This window comes from Equus asinus, chromosome 13, assembly GCF_041296235.1.
Source record: "Equus asinus isolate D_3611 breed Donkey chromosome 13, EquAss-T2T_v2, whole genome shotgun sequence".
In the NCBI taxonomy this organism is placed as follows: domain Eukaryota; kingdom Metazoa; phylum Chordata; class Mammalia; order Perissodactyla; family Equidae; genus Equus; species Equus asinus.
Genome location: NC_091802.1, coordinates 11,192,549 through 11,206,948, shown reverse-complemented (window position 1 = coordinate 11,206,948; position 14,400 = coordinate 11,192,549). Strand labels below are relative to the sequence as shown.

General features: G+C 50.2%; 1 protein-coding gene and 1 long non-coding RNA gene across 3 annotated transcripts; both read right to left on the bottom strand.

Moving 5' to 3' along the window:
• Positions 1-579: 579 nt before the first annotated feature.
• VAMP2 (vesicle associated membrane protein 2) lies at positions 580-5,610 on the bottom strand. Of its 2 annotated transcripts, XM_044744284.2 has the most exons (6): positions 5,462-5,610; positions 4,256-4,391; positions 3,629-3,749; positions 3,029-3,187; positions 2,883-2,934; positions 580-2,273 (listed from the first exon to the last, which is right to left on the bottom strand). In XM_044744284.2, coding segments are annotated over exons 2-6 (351 nt in total). In that variant the 5' UTR covers positions 4,258-4,391; positions 5,462-5,610; the 3' UTR covers positions 580-2,256. The 2 variants fall into 2 exon arrangements, with proteins under 2 accessions (XP_044600219.1, XP_070338473.1); XM_070482372.1 differs by lacking the exons at positions 4,256-4,391; positions 5,462-5,610 and adding an exon at positions 3,986-4,019.
• An 822-nt stretch (positions 5,611-6,432) lies between these two features.
• Positions 6,433-11,829, bottom strand: LOC123275939 (uncharacterized). The gene is made up of 4 exons (XR_011493573.1): positions 11,692-11,829; positions 9,745-9,854; positions 6,660-6,741; positions 6,433-6,564 (listed from the first exon to the last, which is right to left on the bottom strand). It is a non-coding gene; the product is annotated as an uncharacterized lncRNA (long non-coding RNA).
• Positions 11,830-14,400: the final 2,571 nt, after the last annotated feature.

The following is a 14,400-nucleotide window of genomic DNA, read 5'->3' as shown; positions in this document are numbered from 1 at the left end:
TCATGAGGCTAAGGGAGTTGAGTGTGGGATCTAGTCACCAGTTGGACAGCACAGGCAAGGGTAGCAGGCCATCTATGGCCAGCTCCACACCACACTCAGCTGGGTCTTCTTGAGCAGATTCGTTCAATAAGTACTTATTAATCCGTTCTGGATGCTGGCAGTGTGCTAGGCACCAAGGGGGAAGCGATGCTTTGCAAAAGTTAGCCACCTACTTCAGGCCTAGGAGTAAATGACCATGGGAGAGACTGCAGAAAATCTGGGAGTTAAATCAAAGGGTAGAAAGGAATCCAACAAACAGCAGAAGCATGCCCGCAAGCTAGAGAAGGTGGAGGGGGAGGGGAGTTGGGAAACCCAGACCGCAGGGCTCACCAGGCCCGGACCCGGATCTTCAACACTTCCTGTTATCGACTCCTGGTGCCCCCCCGTGGCCACTTGGGGAATAACACTTTGCCCTGCTCAAGGTCAGGCCCTCAGGTAAAGCTCAGTCCCTTCCCAATTCATCTTCTCAACCTTCCTATTGTACCTGCAGATCCAATACCCTTCCCACTGATTAAAAAAAGATCTTGGAACAGACACCGCCTGGTTACTCATTACACATTTATTGTACATTTTCACAATCTGGATGCGCCACAGAATTGGGGGCATGGGGTGAGGGAAGGGGGGGCAGGGGACACTGGGATAATATGGGGGGGTCTAGAACACAGCACCCCCACCCCCAGCATCTCTCCCTACCCTTTCATACCACAGCTTACATCTCCCTGCTCCCCCTCTACACAGAAACTTTAAGTGTGGGGAGAAGAGTTTGGGGGGTCCCCTCCAGTGGCAGGTTAAGGGACTGCACTCTTAGACCCCTAAAATTGTGCCATTTAAAAAGACATTAGACCATTCCTCTATCACTTCACTAAAGGAGGAGGCAGCTCTATCTTTGGGTTCGACCACCTTAGAGAGGGGCGAGAATCCCCATCTTCCAGCAAGTCCATATACACATTGGCAGTGACTAGTACCCCACCCTGAATTCAGGGGGGCAGTCAGAGGAGCTGGGCAGTGATGGGGGCAACACCCCCCAAATTGGGGAGGAGGGTTTTCAGTCCAACCCCCAGCAGGGGCGGGGCCCGAGGAGATTTCAGGCAGGAACTGGGGGGATTCTCTGCCCTGTCCTACTCTTCCCCAAGGCAGTGATGACCCCCACACACTGGTAGCCACCTCTCCCAAAAGAAATCACATTGTGGCCAACCCCCAACTCTCCTGGTGGGAGGGGGAGGAGGCAGATCAGGCAGATGGGAGGGAAGGAGATCCCATGGGAATGTCAGTTGGGTGCCCCACATGAAAACTGGGGAGCAGGAATGTGGGGAGAGACTCCAAGTGGCAGAATTATTGGTCCATCATAACACACTGAACTCCAAGACACTTACACACCAGCTGGGGGGAGGGAGAGGAGGGGACAAAAGGTTTGGAAAATGGGGGTAGGGGAGGCAAACCAGACTAGAGGGGCTAGGAGGGGGCGATTCTGGGGGCCAGAACAGCCTGGCTCCCTGAAAGCCCAGGCTCCCCACCACCTGTAAGTGATGTCATGCAAATGAAAGTGTGATACAAGGACCAATGGGGACTAACTCCTCAGTAAAAAAGAAACACCGGTTGAAAGAATACAGAGAAGAGTGATGGAACAAAAAAGGAAACCAAAAGGGATGTCAGTATGCAAATGATTGCTAATTAACATGCTGGAAGCTCCCAGAAGACCCTGGGATTCTTAGGACCAAATGGGGCTAGTCTCAGAGCCTCCCACCGATGCAAAGAAGATGCACCTGAGGAGGCCTGGACAGTTGCTTTTTGTTTTATTTTGTAGGGGAGTGAGGGTACGGGGAAGGCCAGGGTGGAAGGAAGGATCAGCTAAATCCAAGGGAAGGAGGAGAGGAAGAGGGACTATTGCATAGCAGATGCAAATGAAGGGACTTGGGCCTGGTTAGGGAGAGAGGGAAAGGGAAGGAGGGAAGGAGAAGGGGAGTGATGGGAACCTCAGGAAGGGGTGTTAAGGACAACCGGAAAAATCTTCTAGTAATAAAACTACAAACAGACCAAATATATATAATATTATATATGTATAAATAACAGCTGGCTATTTACAGGGGGGCAACACACACGGACACACACACACGGTTCCAGGGGAGGGGGGGCTGGAAGATATGGCTGAGAGGTGGAGGAGCGGCTGGGGATGGAGGGGAGAGGCCCTTCTCTGGGCAGGGCAGGCTCCTCAGGGGTTTAAGAGCTGAAGTAAACTGTAGAGAGGGAAAGAGAAGGAAGAAGACGGAGAGGGGAGAAGAGAGAGAGAGAGAGAAAGCAGTGTGTCAGGCCTGGCCCTGCTCCCATCCTCCCCACTTCCCAGGTGGCTGACATCCCTTCCCCTCTCAGCCTCAGGTTTTCCATCTGTAATGCAAGGGGGCTGGACAGGTGGGTTCCAAGGGCTGTTCAGCTCCATGGTATGGCCTTGGGGCCACCAACCCCTAATCCTCTGGGCCTCCGAGACCACAAGCTCTCAAGGTGGTTGGCTTCCCAGCCATGTCTCAAGCCCCTGGGCCTTTCCTGCTCGCCCATCCCCCAATTTCAGGGTTCCCAGACTGCGCTCTTAGACCCAAAGGGTCCTCAACGGAACAGTAAGGATCTACCAGCTTTCTTGTTTCCAAAAATCTTAACAGAAATTGCCCAGAACCAGGCAAAGTGCAGGCTAAACATCAAGGTTTTGGGCTCTAGGTCAATCAGAACTGCCATGGCAGCTATATATGCTTTTTGCCGAACAGTAAAATCTAGGTTAATGACCTTCAAAACCCAGAATTTGCAGGGGGAAACCTCTCCAGAGAAAGGACCCTAGCCACTCCCGCCCCACTCACCGATGATGATGATGAGGATGATGGCGCAAATCACTCCCAAGATGATCATCATCTGGGGGAGAGAGGGAGGGTAAGTGAGACAGACTGTGATACCCCATTCACTCACGAGTCCTCCAATCTGCCCTCCCGCCTGCCTCCACACTTACCTTGAGGTTTTTCCACCAGTATTTGCGCTTGAGCTTGGCTGCACTTGTTTCAAACTGGGAGGCCCCTGCCTGAAGTGCGTCTGCACGATCGTCCAGCTCCGACAGCTTCTGGTCCCTCTCCAAGACCTTGTCCACGTTCACTCTCATGATGTCTACCACCTGGGGGAGGGGCCCACCTCAACGAGGGCACTTCTTGACCATGCGCCCACATACGGAACATGCACCCCGATGCTGCCAGGCTAACATGCCAAGGACACACACAGAACATGCCTAGCACACCTGGGGACATGCAAGGGACACACATCAGGGGCATGCTGGTAGCCAGACATCTCAGATGTCATAGCAGCACCCTCTATCAAGCCTCCAGCAGCCCGCCCATTACCAGAGCACACCTGCCCAGGCTGAAACACCCCCAGGCTGGCAAGGCTGACTAGCACCCCAGGGCCCTTCCAAGTGGTTGACAGGAATGGGGCATGGTATGTCTTTGTCCCAAAACTCATGAACGTGAACTGCCATCACCCTCAACCCAGATGGGCCCCACATCCCTGTTTGCCGGTTCTCAAGGTCCTTCCCACTGCCTTTGACACCCCCCACACTCACCTCATCCACCTGAGCCTGGGTCTGCTGCAGTCTCCTGTTACTGGTGAGGTTTGGAGGGGGTGCAGGGGGGCCTCCCTCCCCAGTTGGGGCGGCGGGGGGGGCGGTGGCAGCGGTAGCCGACCTGAGGGGCAGGAACCCATTAAGACCCAGGGCCTGGAGCCTCCAACCCGGTAGCGAGGGCTCCGCCCATCTGCCTGTCCATCCATCCGTCCCCCACTTCCTCCCTCCCTGGAAGAAGGCCACCCGATGGGCGCCCTGGACTTCGTGGGGCCCCGCCGCCGATAAGCTGCATGACCTTGAGTGAGGCCTCCTCCCCCCTCCGGGCCTCAGTTTCCCCGCCTGTCAAATGAGAGCGACCTCATAGACACGTTTCGAGATCGACCCGAAATGACTGGCGGCAGCGATGACAGGGGCGGGCGGGCGCCGGGTCCGCTCCCTCCCGCGACCACCGCCCGCACGGCCCGCCCGGGACGCGGGGCTCCGGCTGCCTGCGCGCAGTCACGGGCGCCGGCCTGGGCGCGGGGCCCGCGGGGGGCGCGGGCCGAACCCCGGGCACTCCCCGGGCCCGCACACAAGGGTGGCGGCCGACGCAGGCAAGCCCGGTGTGAGCGCGGGCGGCCGACTCACATGGCGTGGGCAGCGGGCGGAGGACTTGGCAGCTGCAGTGATGGCAGCGGCGGCGGCGGCGGCTCGCGCTGGCTCCGACTGGCGCTGGCTGCCCGGGACGGGAAGATGGCGGCCGCACGTCACCCACATCCGGGCACTGCGGGCGGGGGCGGGGCGCGGCGGGCGACTCTTCGGGAGCCGGGCCGCGGGGGCGGGGCGGGGCGAGGCGAGGCGGGCCTGGAGCCGCGGTGTCCCTGCACGTATCCTGGCCCCGCGAGCCCCAAGCCTGACTGCCGCGGCTTCCCCACACCCACCGCCAGCCCGCCCTGCCTGGCCGCAGCCCTCACGGCGCCCCGCCCCCACACCACGGCCTCCGTCCGCCGTGAAACCGCAAACCAGTCCCCACCCCACACCGCCCAAGGTCTCGGCCAGCACCCATGTCCCAAGCCCTGGTGACGGCCTTCAGCACATGGAATGGGAGCGGGAAATCAGGTCCCCGGGGCAATGTGGATGGTTGGGACCCTGCTGCTGAGGTGGAGTGGAGCGGTGGGAGTAGGTCCCCAACCCATCACCCCGCAGGTGGATGTCTCAAGGGCTGTCTGGGGCCTCTGGCCGCTGGGGAGGAGGCTATGAAGATGAAGCAGCCTCCCCGCCCCGCCTCACCCAAGTCACTGCAGCGTGTGAAAGCTGCCCCTCCTCACAACGAGTTCAGACCAAGGGTACTTGGCAGGCCAGGCCCCACTGAGGTAGGGGCAAGTTTAGGACCCCAGGGAGGAGGGCACGACGCTGCCCCGTGGGACTGCCTCACGTGGTGGCCGCAGACCGGCCAAAACCTAGCTCTGACCGAGTTGAGCCAGCTACCCCAGCCGCAGAAGGGCGCCGAGGAGGGCTCCGCGTTTGATCCCAGAGGCCCGGGCCCACAGGACAGGTTTTTTGTTTGTTTATTTGTTTGTTTTAGGGGGAAGGAGGCCAGTAGGCAAGGGGGCACCTGCAGTACCCAGATTACATGGTACTACTTTACACAAAGATTAGCCTCATAGGTGTGAATTAGACAGTTCCTGTCTTGTCTCTGGACCCAAAATATATTACATCGTAGGCACTAAATATATACGTTTGTTAAATGGCTTGATCTGGAACCTGGTAGGAGGAGATTCTCCACGGCCCCTTCCGTCCCTGACTGGTCTCTCTTTAGGTCCTCTAAACAACCCGGCAGCTGCACACACCCACCTCACTCATTCCCAGCAGAACTGGCACCGAGGGGAAGAGAAGAGGGGACCAGGTGAGCTGCCTGTCCGGAGGGGTGGCTCAAAGCAAGCCTCAAAAGTGAAGAAGAAGGCGCCTAGGGGAGGCCGAGTCAGGGTGCTCACTCCTTTCCTGGAAGGGGAGGAGGGGAGGCCCGTGGCCTTGGTCTGAGACAAACAGGAACCAGCTTCTTCCCTCCCCCACCCAGGCTTCCCAGGGCCTCTGGGTGTGATAACCTCCCCCATGCAGTGCCCCACTCCCTCCCAGCAGAAGCCTGGGGACTGGCTCTGTCACCAGAGGTGTTGGTTTCCCAGCTGTCTGAGGGAAGTGAGTGAGCAGGGACTATGTGTTGGGTGTGGGGACTCAGCAGAGATAAGATGCTCTTAGCTCCCTCCTCCCCCTAAGAGCAGCCACGTCCTTGGTCCTTGTGCACTGACACAGAATGTCAGGTGGCTCAATCTATGTGAAAAGGACGAAAAGAGCCTGGTCCATGAGGGCCTCAGGTTGTGCTGTGGGGTGCTAGCTCTTGCTTTATGGCCCTGAGACTATGCTACTTTCTAGCTAAAGAACAAAGATGCCAAATTCCAGCCTTTTAAGTTCAAAAGCCACAGTGTCTGGGTCTAAGACAGGGAAGGTTGGAAGGAGGTACAAACAGGCAGAGCCCTTCCCCCGCCCCCCACCTCTGCCCCAACACCCTGCACTAGCAGAGGAGAAGCTAGTGAAGGACCAGACAAGATGTTCAACGCTGGTTAGGAGTGATCCTCATTTTCCCTGATGGCCAAGTCTGGGGGACGTGTGAGAGACAGACCCAGAATATATGTAGGGAGCCAAGGCCATGGGGTGTGGCTTGGAAGGCTGGCACAATCCTATTGCTATTGGATCCTGGCGGCAGCAGGAGCAAGGTAGAAATGACGGCAGGTGTGATCTGTGGAGGCGGGGACCCAGGAGGATTTATCTCAGAGAGAGGGCTCTCACTGTGCCCCCCTACCTGTGCTGTGGTGCTAAGGAACTCCCCCAATTTAGACCAGTGTGGAGGCAGGAGAACGGGTGGGATGGGATCACTGAGTTCACCTGGAAATGAATGTTTTCTGCAAGCAAGTAAAATGGAGACCCAAACAGAGGTAAGTTAACTAAAGACAAAGTAGCGTGTTTACATAACTGAGATCGTGGCTTCTACATTTACCTGCTTGGGGGGTTGGCAGCCAAGTCTCTGGGCCCCACTCCCAAGGCTCATTGAAAGGATGTGGGAGGGCATCCAAGTTCACCTGTAACAAGCATCTCTGGTGACTCTGATGTAGGCAACACAGAGAAATCCTTTAATAAAGGTTTTCTTTTATTGTTTTTTCCTCTTCTAACAACTGACTTAGAAGTTGGGAAGGAAGGGGGCTGGGTCATTCCCGCACTGACTCATGAACTTGCTCCATCCATATGAGTCAAACCTGACGGAACTAGTAATTAGTTTCAGAGACCTTGTGTGTCCCTCAACGAGGCTTGTAAATCAAAAGCCTTTAATTAGGAGCAGAAGAAGCATGCCCTTGGGGATGCTGCCTGGAATGGGGACAGAGGGGCTAGCCCCAACCATCACAGTCAGCTGCTCAAACCCTGTGACCTGGGGCTGAGCCCTCCAGTCCTGAATCAGGGAGGGGCCTGCCTGCCAAGCCCTGGGCTCCTGGAGGGAAGGGAAACTACCAGGGACCTACTGTGTGTCTGACACTTTACACAGATTGCCACATGCTGTCAGGTTTTTTTTTTTTAAAGATTGGCACTTGAGCTAACATCTGTTACCAATCTTCTTTTTTTTCCTTCTTCTTCTTCTCCCCAAAGCCCCCCAGGACATTGGGATGCTGCCCCAGCATGGCTTGATGAGCTGTACCGTGTCTGTGCCCAGGATTCGAACTGGCGAAACCCCGGGCCGCCAGAGTGCAGCGCTAACTTAACCATGCAGCCACAGGGCCAGCCCCTGCTCTCAGTTTTTTAATTACACAAATAATGTGACTCCATTCTCCTCGCAAAATATTAAGACATTAGACATGAAGCTGAGGTTCCCTTGGCCACCCCCAACTCATTTGTCTTTTTGTTTTACTTTCTAGAAGGTTTTGTGTATCCTCCTTTTGGGGGAAAAAAAGAAGTTTTTTGTTATATTTATCTATTTATGCAATATCTTCTCTCATCTCTCTAACGGTGATAATTAGATTTAAAAAATTCAATATTAGGTTTTAAAGTAGGTTATAGGTAACACAATCAAAATTCAAAATTCAAAGGGTACAAAAGAATGTACAGTCAGCCCTTGTTCTGAGCTGCCGGACCCCCACCCGACACAGCTGCTGGCTCCAGTCTTGTAAATCCTCCAGGATGGTTGGTGCAGAGACAAACATAGATACTTCTTTTTTTTTTTAAATAGAAATGCTAACAGACTATAGGCATTGAGTTGCCCCCCTTCTTTTTTACTTTCCAATTGTAGGTTTGTTTGTTTTTTCTTGTGCTCCCTAGTATTTTTGTCTCATCCAATTTCTCTGATTGGCTTTTATATATAAATGGGAGGAGCCTCTCTCTTTCATTTTGGAGACTTTCCTTAAATGTCTGCAGGGCCTTGGCTCTCTGTTCATATTTAATAGAGGCACACCAAGAGGATGATTGGAAGCTGGGGTGGGGAGGCACTCACTGTCTGCCTGCTTTGCTGTGGGTCAGCGAAAGCCTTTTCATGGGGACTCCCAAATGCTGGTAGGTGGCAGGCTTTCTCCGGGGCCATTTCGTTTTTTGAGAGAAGAATCTCTTCCATTCTCCCTACCGTGCCCTCAGTGCGGGTGTGGGGATCTGGAGCAGGGCGCAGCTCCTGTTTCTAGCTCAAGCCTCACCTCTGTTGGGCCAGGTGTCCCCAAGACCAAAGCCTCCCTGAAAGGAGCGCGCAGAGGGGCGGCGTGTGGGGCTCAGGTGCGAGAGGTGAGGAAGCCCCAGGGGCTCAACACTTTGAACAGACTCTCAGGCATCCCTGTGTTCAGCCAGGCTCTGACCCGGGGTCTGGGGACCTGCAGGATCTCCAGGCATCAGGTCCTGACTCCCTCTGCCCTGCCTGTCCTGTCACCACCCTTCGGCCACCCTTCGGCTGTCCAGCTGCGTTGGAATCAAAGCCTTGTTGAAATCTTTTGTCCGCTGCTGTCTTCTCTTGGGTCTCTCAGTCCTTGTGGATCTACGCCTCTTTGACTCCTCTCCTGTTACTTAGTTAAGTTTTGGAAGGAAGAGAAGACAAATGCTCGCGGCCAATCTTCCATGTTTAACCAGAAGTCTTACCATGGTTTATGTAACTTGTCCCTCAAGCACCAGCCTTTAGGTTGTTTCCAGTTTTTATGCTATCAGGACAGGGCTCTCAGGAATGTTGTAAACACTTCCCGTGATCAGTCAAACCTCATGACCATCCTCCAAGGTAGGTATTGTCTTGATTTTACATTTGGGGAAACCCTGGCTCAGAGAAATGCCCTGATGGGGTCTTCTTTTATTGGCTAATCAACTTTGCTTTTTTTTCACATATAAAATATCTCTTTTTAAAGTTGTATAAAACATAATATACATACATAAAGTGGTATCTTTTTAACCTGTGTAATTCTCCTTGCACAAATACCAAGCACAGTGCCAGAAACAAGGCAGGCAAATGAATAATGAATGAGGGTGAACTACGGTCTCAGTGAGGAGCGTTTTAAAAGAGAGCCCAGCGCAGCAGACAAATGGCTTCTAATGCTGAATTCCTAGGCATCGTGTCGGGGGATGGGTTTGGGCAGGACCGTGTGCCCACTGTTCCTGTGAGGACAGCCCTGTTTGGCCTGGTGATACCCTGATCACTTGCTGCCACTTTCGCGAGGGAGCCAGCTCCTGTCACTGCAGCAGGACAGGCCCAGGCCTCAGGGCCCCTGGGAAGCAGGGTGGTGGGGGAGCCACATGCCAGAGCCCTGTGTGGGTAGGACAAGACATAGGCAGATCAGAGTCTTCTGGGATTGGGAGCCTGGGAGGCCTCCTGGTCCCAAATCCTCACTCTGCAACCCTCTATTTATTAGAGAATCACTGATTGACTGGGGTGAACAAGCAGCGGGGAGGAAAAAGTCCTTCTCCAGATAGTGTGGTTGGCAAGAAGCCACATCTTCCTTATTTCCCTCCATATCACATGCCAAGCCCAGAGTCTGGCAGGAAGAAGGTCCTCACTAAACACTTGTTGAATTGAGTCAACTGTCTTGGCCTGACAGCCAGGAGACTTGGGTTCCAGCCCCAGCTCTCCCTACCTGCAGGATGTCCTGAAGCGAATGGCTTGCTCCTTGGGCCTCATTTTCATCACTTGGTAAATGAGGCCTCTTTCATTCTACAATGCCAGGCACTGTGCTGGCACCAGGAGCTGCAATAATACACAAGCAAAGAGGTCATTAAAACACAGCGCGTTTGTCAATTAATCCTCACTAAAGCTGGGGAAAAAAACCGCATCGTGATCTTTGATGGACGTCATGATTGAGAACTTGCCAACACAGCTCAAACGCATTTAAACCAAAAAGGAGAATCGGAGGCCTCACAGAGCTGGAACACAACAAACCAGCCGGATGCAGGTGCTCACATGATGTCATCAGGGATCTTCTCTGTTTCTAGCTCTGCTGGCCTCTGATTTAGCTTTATTTCCAGACGGGAACATGAGCAGCTGCAGGCGCACATTCTTTTAAAATGTTATAGTCTTGTATTTTTTTTTTAATGTATGGAGTTCAAAGTTTCGAAAGTTCAAAAGGGCATATGGAGAAAGTCTCTCTCTCACCCTGTCTCCCAGCCACCCAGCTTCTGCCCCTCAACAACCAGACCTCCCAGTTCCCTGTGCCTCTTTCCAGAGATGTTCTGTGCACCTAACTTTCCACTTTTTTACACAAATAGAAGTGAACTATATGAACTGTGCTGCGCCTTGCTTTTGTCCCTTGTATCTTGGAGATTGTTCCGTAACAGTGTAGAAAATTTACTTTTGGGGGCCAGCCCAGTGGCGTAGTGGTTAAGTTCACACTCTCTGCTTTGGCAGCCTGTGGTTCACTGATTCAGATTCTGGGCACAGACCTACACACCACTCATCAAGCCATGCTGTGGCAGCATCCCACATAGAAGAGCTAGAAGGACTTACAACTAGGATATACAACTACGTACTGGGGCTTTGGGGAAAAAAAAAAAACAGAAAAAAAAAGGAGGAAAATTGGCAACAGATGTTAGCTCTGGGCCAATCTTCCTTACCAAAAAAGAAGAAGTACATACCTTGAAAAAAGAAAAAAAATTTACTTTTTTCCTGGCTGAATAGTATTACTCTGTAACATAATTTGTTTTTTAATTTTGTTTAAGATTTTATTCTTCCTTCTTCTCCCCAAAGCCCCCTGGTACATAGTTGTATATTTTCAGTTGTGGGTCCTTCTAGTTGTGGCATGTGAGATGCCACCTCAGCGTGGCCCGATGAACGGTGCTAGGCCCATGCCCAGGATCTGAACTGGTGAAATCCTGGGCCGCTGAAGCAGAGTACACGAACTTAACCCACTCAGCCACAGGGCCGGCCCCTCTGCAGTATAATTTAACCAATCCCCTCTTGACATGTAGGTTGTTTCCAATCTTTTGCCAACACAAGCAAAGCTGCAAAGAATAATCTACACGTTCCCTTTTCACCTATGTGCAGACATGTAGGGCTAATTCCCAGAAGTGAAAATTTGAGGTCAAAGGATATGGGTGTTTGTGGTTTTTATTGATTTTGATGGATATTGCCAAATTGCTCTCTGTGAATGTTACCAATTTTTATTCCCACCAACAAACAAGTAAGGCTTGTTTACTTAAAGCCAAACCCTCTCCAACTCTCTGGGACACTTTTTGGTCATTACAAATATAAGTTAAACATGGACTGCATTTCTCTTATGGTGAATGAGGTTAGGCATCTTTTCAGATACTTGAGAGTTCTTAATATTTCCTATTCCGTGAAATGTCTGTATAAATTTTTTGTACATTTGTTATTGTGTTGTTGGTATTTTTCTTATAGATTTGTAGATTTTTATGTATCAAAATTAGCCCTTTCTCTGCCATAGGAACTATAAACATTTTCCGGAGATTGTCATCTATCTTTTAACGTTTGCTTATGATTTTTACCATGCATATGTACTCTTAACATTTTTAATATATATATTTAAATGTGTCTTTTCTTTTATGACTTCTGTGTTTTGTTCTCATACTTAGAAATGTCTTCCCAGGGGCCGGCCTGGTGGAGCAGCAGTTAAGTGTACACGTTCCGCTTCTCTGCGGCCCAGGGTTTGCTGGTTCGGATCCCAGGTGTGGACATGGCACCGCTTGGCACACCATGCTGTGGTAGGCGTCCCACATATAAAGTAGAGGAAGATGGGCACAGATGTTAGCTCAGGGCCAGTCTTCCTCAGCAAAAAAGAGGAGAATTGGCAGTCGTTAGCTCAGGGCTAATCTTCCTCAAAAAAAAAAGAAAGAAAGAAAGAAAGAAATGTCTTCCCCACTCCAAATTATTTACTTCTGTGGTATTCTTGCCAAAAATGCATAACCTCAATCTAGAATGAGAAAACATTGGACAAATCCAAACTGGGGGACATTCTGCAAAATAACTCACTGGGACCCTTGAAATGTGTCAAGATCATGAAAGGGGGAAAAAAGACTGAGGAACTGTCTCAGATCAGAAAAGTCTAAGGAGACATGACAAATAAATGCAATGTGAAATCCTGGATTGGATCCTGAATCAGAAAAAGGGCATTAGTGGGAAAACTGGCAAAATTCAAATAAGATCTGTAGATTAGTTAATAGTATTGTATCAATGCTAATTTCTTGGTGTTGATAGTTATACTGTGGCTACGCAAGATGTTAACATATGGAGAAGCTGGGTAAAGGATATGCAGGAACTTTGTACTATTTTTGCAGCTTTTCTGAAGGTCTAAAATTCTTCAAAATAACAAGGTTAAAAATGGCAGTTTCTATGAGTACCTTTATGGTTTTATTTTTTACACTGTAATCTTTGACCTATTGGTAATATTGGTGTAGGGTATTGATCCATGTGTTTCTCCAGATGGCTACTCAGTTGTTCTAATAACGTCTATCGACTAATCCCTTTTTCCCATACTCATGTTTTTATTTATTTTTAATTATCTATTTATTTTTAAAACTGTGGTAAAAAATACATAACATAAAATTTACCCTCTTAACCATTTTTAAATGTACAGTTCAGTAGTAAGTACATTCATATTGTTATGCAACCAACCTCCAGAACTCTTTCATCTTGCAAAACTGAAACTCTGTCCCCATCACATAGCTCCCCATCCCTCCCTCCTCCAGCATCCCCCTAGACCACCATTCCGCTTCCTGTCTCTGAATTTGACTGCTCTAGCTACCTCGTCTAAGTGGAATCAAGCAGTATTTCTCTTTTTAGTGTCTGGCTTATGCTGATTAGCAAGCCATTAGTTTCACAATAAAATGAAAATCTATTTCTGATACTAATTGGCAAAGCCACCGGTGTTGACTAAGAGACGGATCATCGAAGTGCTTGTAGCAGCAACTTCTGGATTGTGGGTGAGGGAACTGAAGCACAGAAAGGTTAAGTGACCTGTTGCTGATCAAATGGCCAAGAAGGGGAGAGGGTGCACTTTGAAGCCAGCAGACTGGTTCCACAGCTTGCTTCCAGAGTCTTTGCCCTGGACGAGGGCTCACATAAGAGAGCCACGACTTGGAAACCAGCAGCATCTAGTTGGTGTTTGAAGACAAGAGGTGGATGGAGTCACCCAAAGAGTAGTGATCACCGATATTTAAGGGGCAAGTGGAAGAGATGACCCGGTAGTATGTCCCCAGCAACTGACACACTGTAGGTTCTCAGTCACTATTCACTGGATGAGTCTGAAGGAGCAGCCACAACAGTGGAAGGTAAGTCAGGGGAACCATTTTTCAGAAGCCAAAGTGAAAAAATTTTAAAAGATTGGAGTGGTCAACACATTATATGCTGAAAAGAGGTCAAGCTAAAGTCTGAGAAGTGACCTCTGGATTTAGCAACAAGGAAGTCATTGGTGATGAGCAGTTTCTTGAGATGGTAAGGGCAGGTGTGTGCTGGTGAATGGTGAACAACCAACTCTCCAAAAACATCTCCATTTATGTACTTACATAAGTTTGTTATAAATTTTACTAATATAAAGGATGTGTAACAGAATTTACAAATAATCATAAAATATACAATATTCCTTGTTATAAATTCCACTCTTGGATTCATGATTTCATAAGTGGAGTTGTAATCTAACTACAAGTGTAGTTCCAACATGAATGTTGGTTGATATTTTTATTTACATTTTCGAGTAATACAAAAATGAAACAATGAAGATATGTTGAAACTTTACTGGTTCCTCACTGATTTGAGTGACTCCTTTGCTGAATCTGATAATAGTTTTCAATTCCTGGGGGAATATTTCCTCGATTTTTTTCTGCTATGCACAATGTAACACTTACAGACATGACACTATTTTTTTCTTTTTCTTTTTTTTTTTAAAGATTTTATTTTTTTCCTTTTTTTCCCCTAAGCCCCCTGGTACATAGTTGTATATTCTTCGTTGTGGGTCCTTCTAGTTGTGGCATGTGGGACGCCGCCTCAGTGTGGCTCGATGAGCAGTGGCATGTCCACGCCCAGGATTCAAACCACTGAAACACTGGGCCACCTGCAGCAGAGTGGGTGCACTTAACCACTCGGCCACGGGGCTGGCCCCTATTTTTTCCTTTTTTTTTAGCTGAGGGAGATTCACCCTGAGTTAACATCCACTGCCAATCTTCCTCTTTTTGTATGTGAGCCACCACCAAAGCATGGCCACTGACAGACGAGTGGTATAGGTCTGTGCCAGGGAACTGGGCTGGGCCACCAAAGCAGCCTGTGCCAAACTTAACCACTAAGC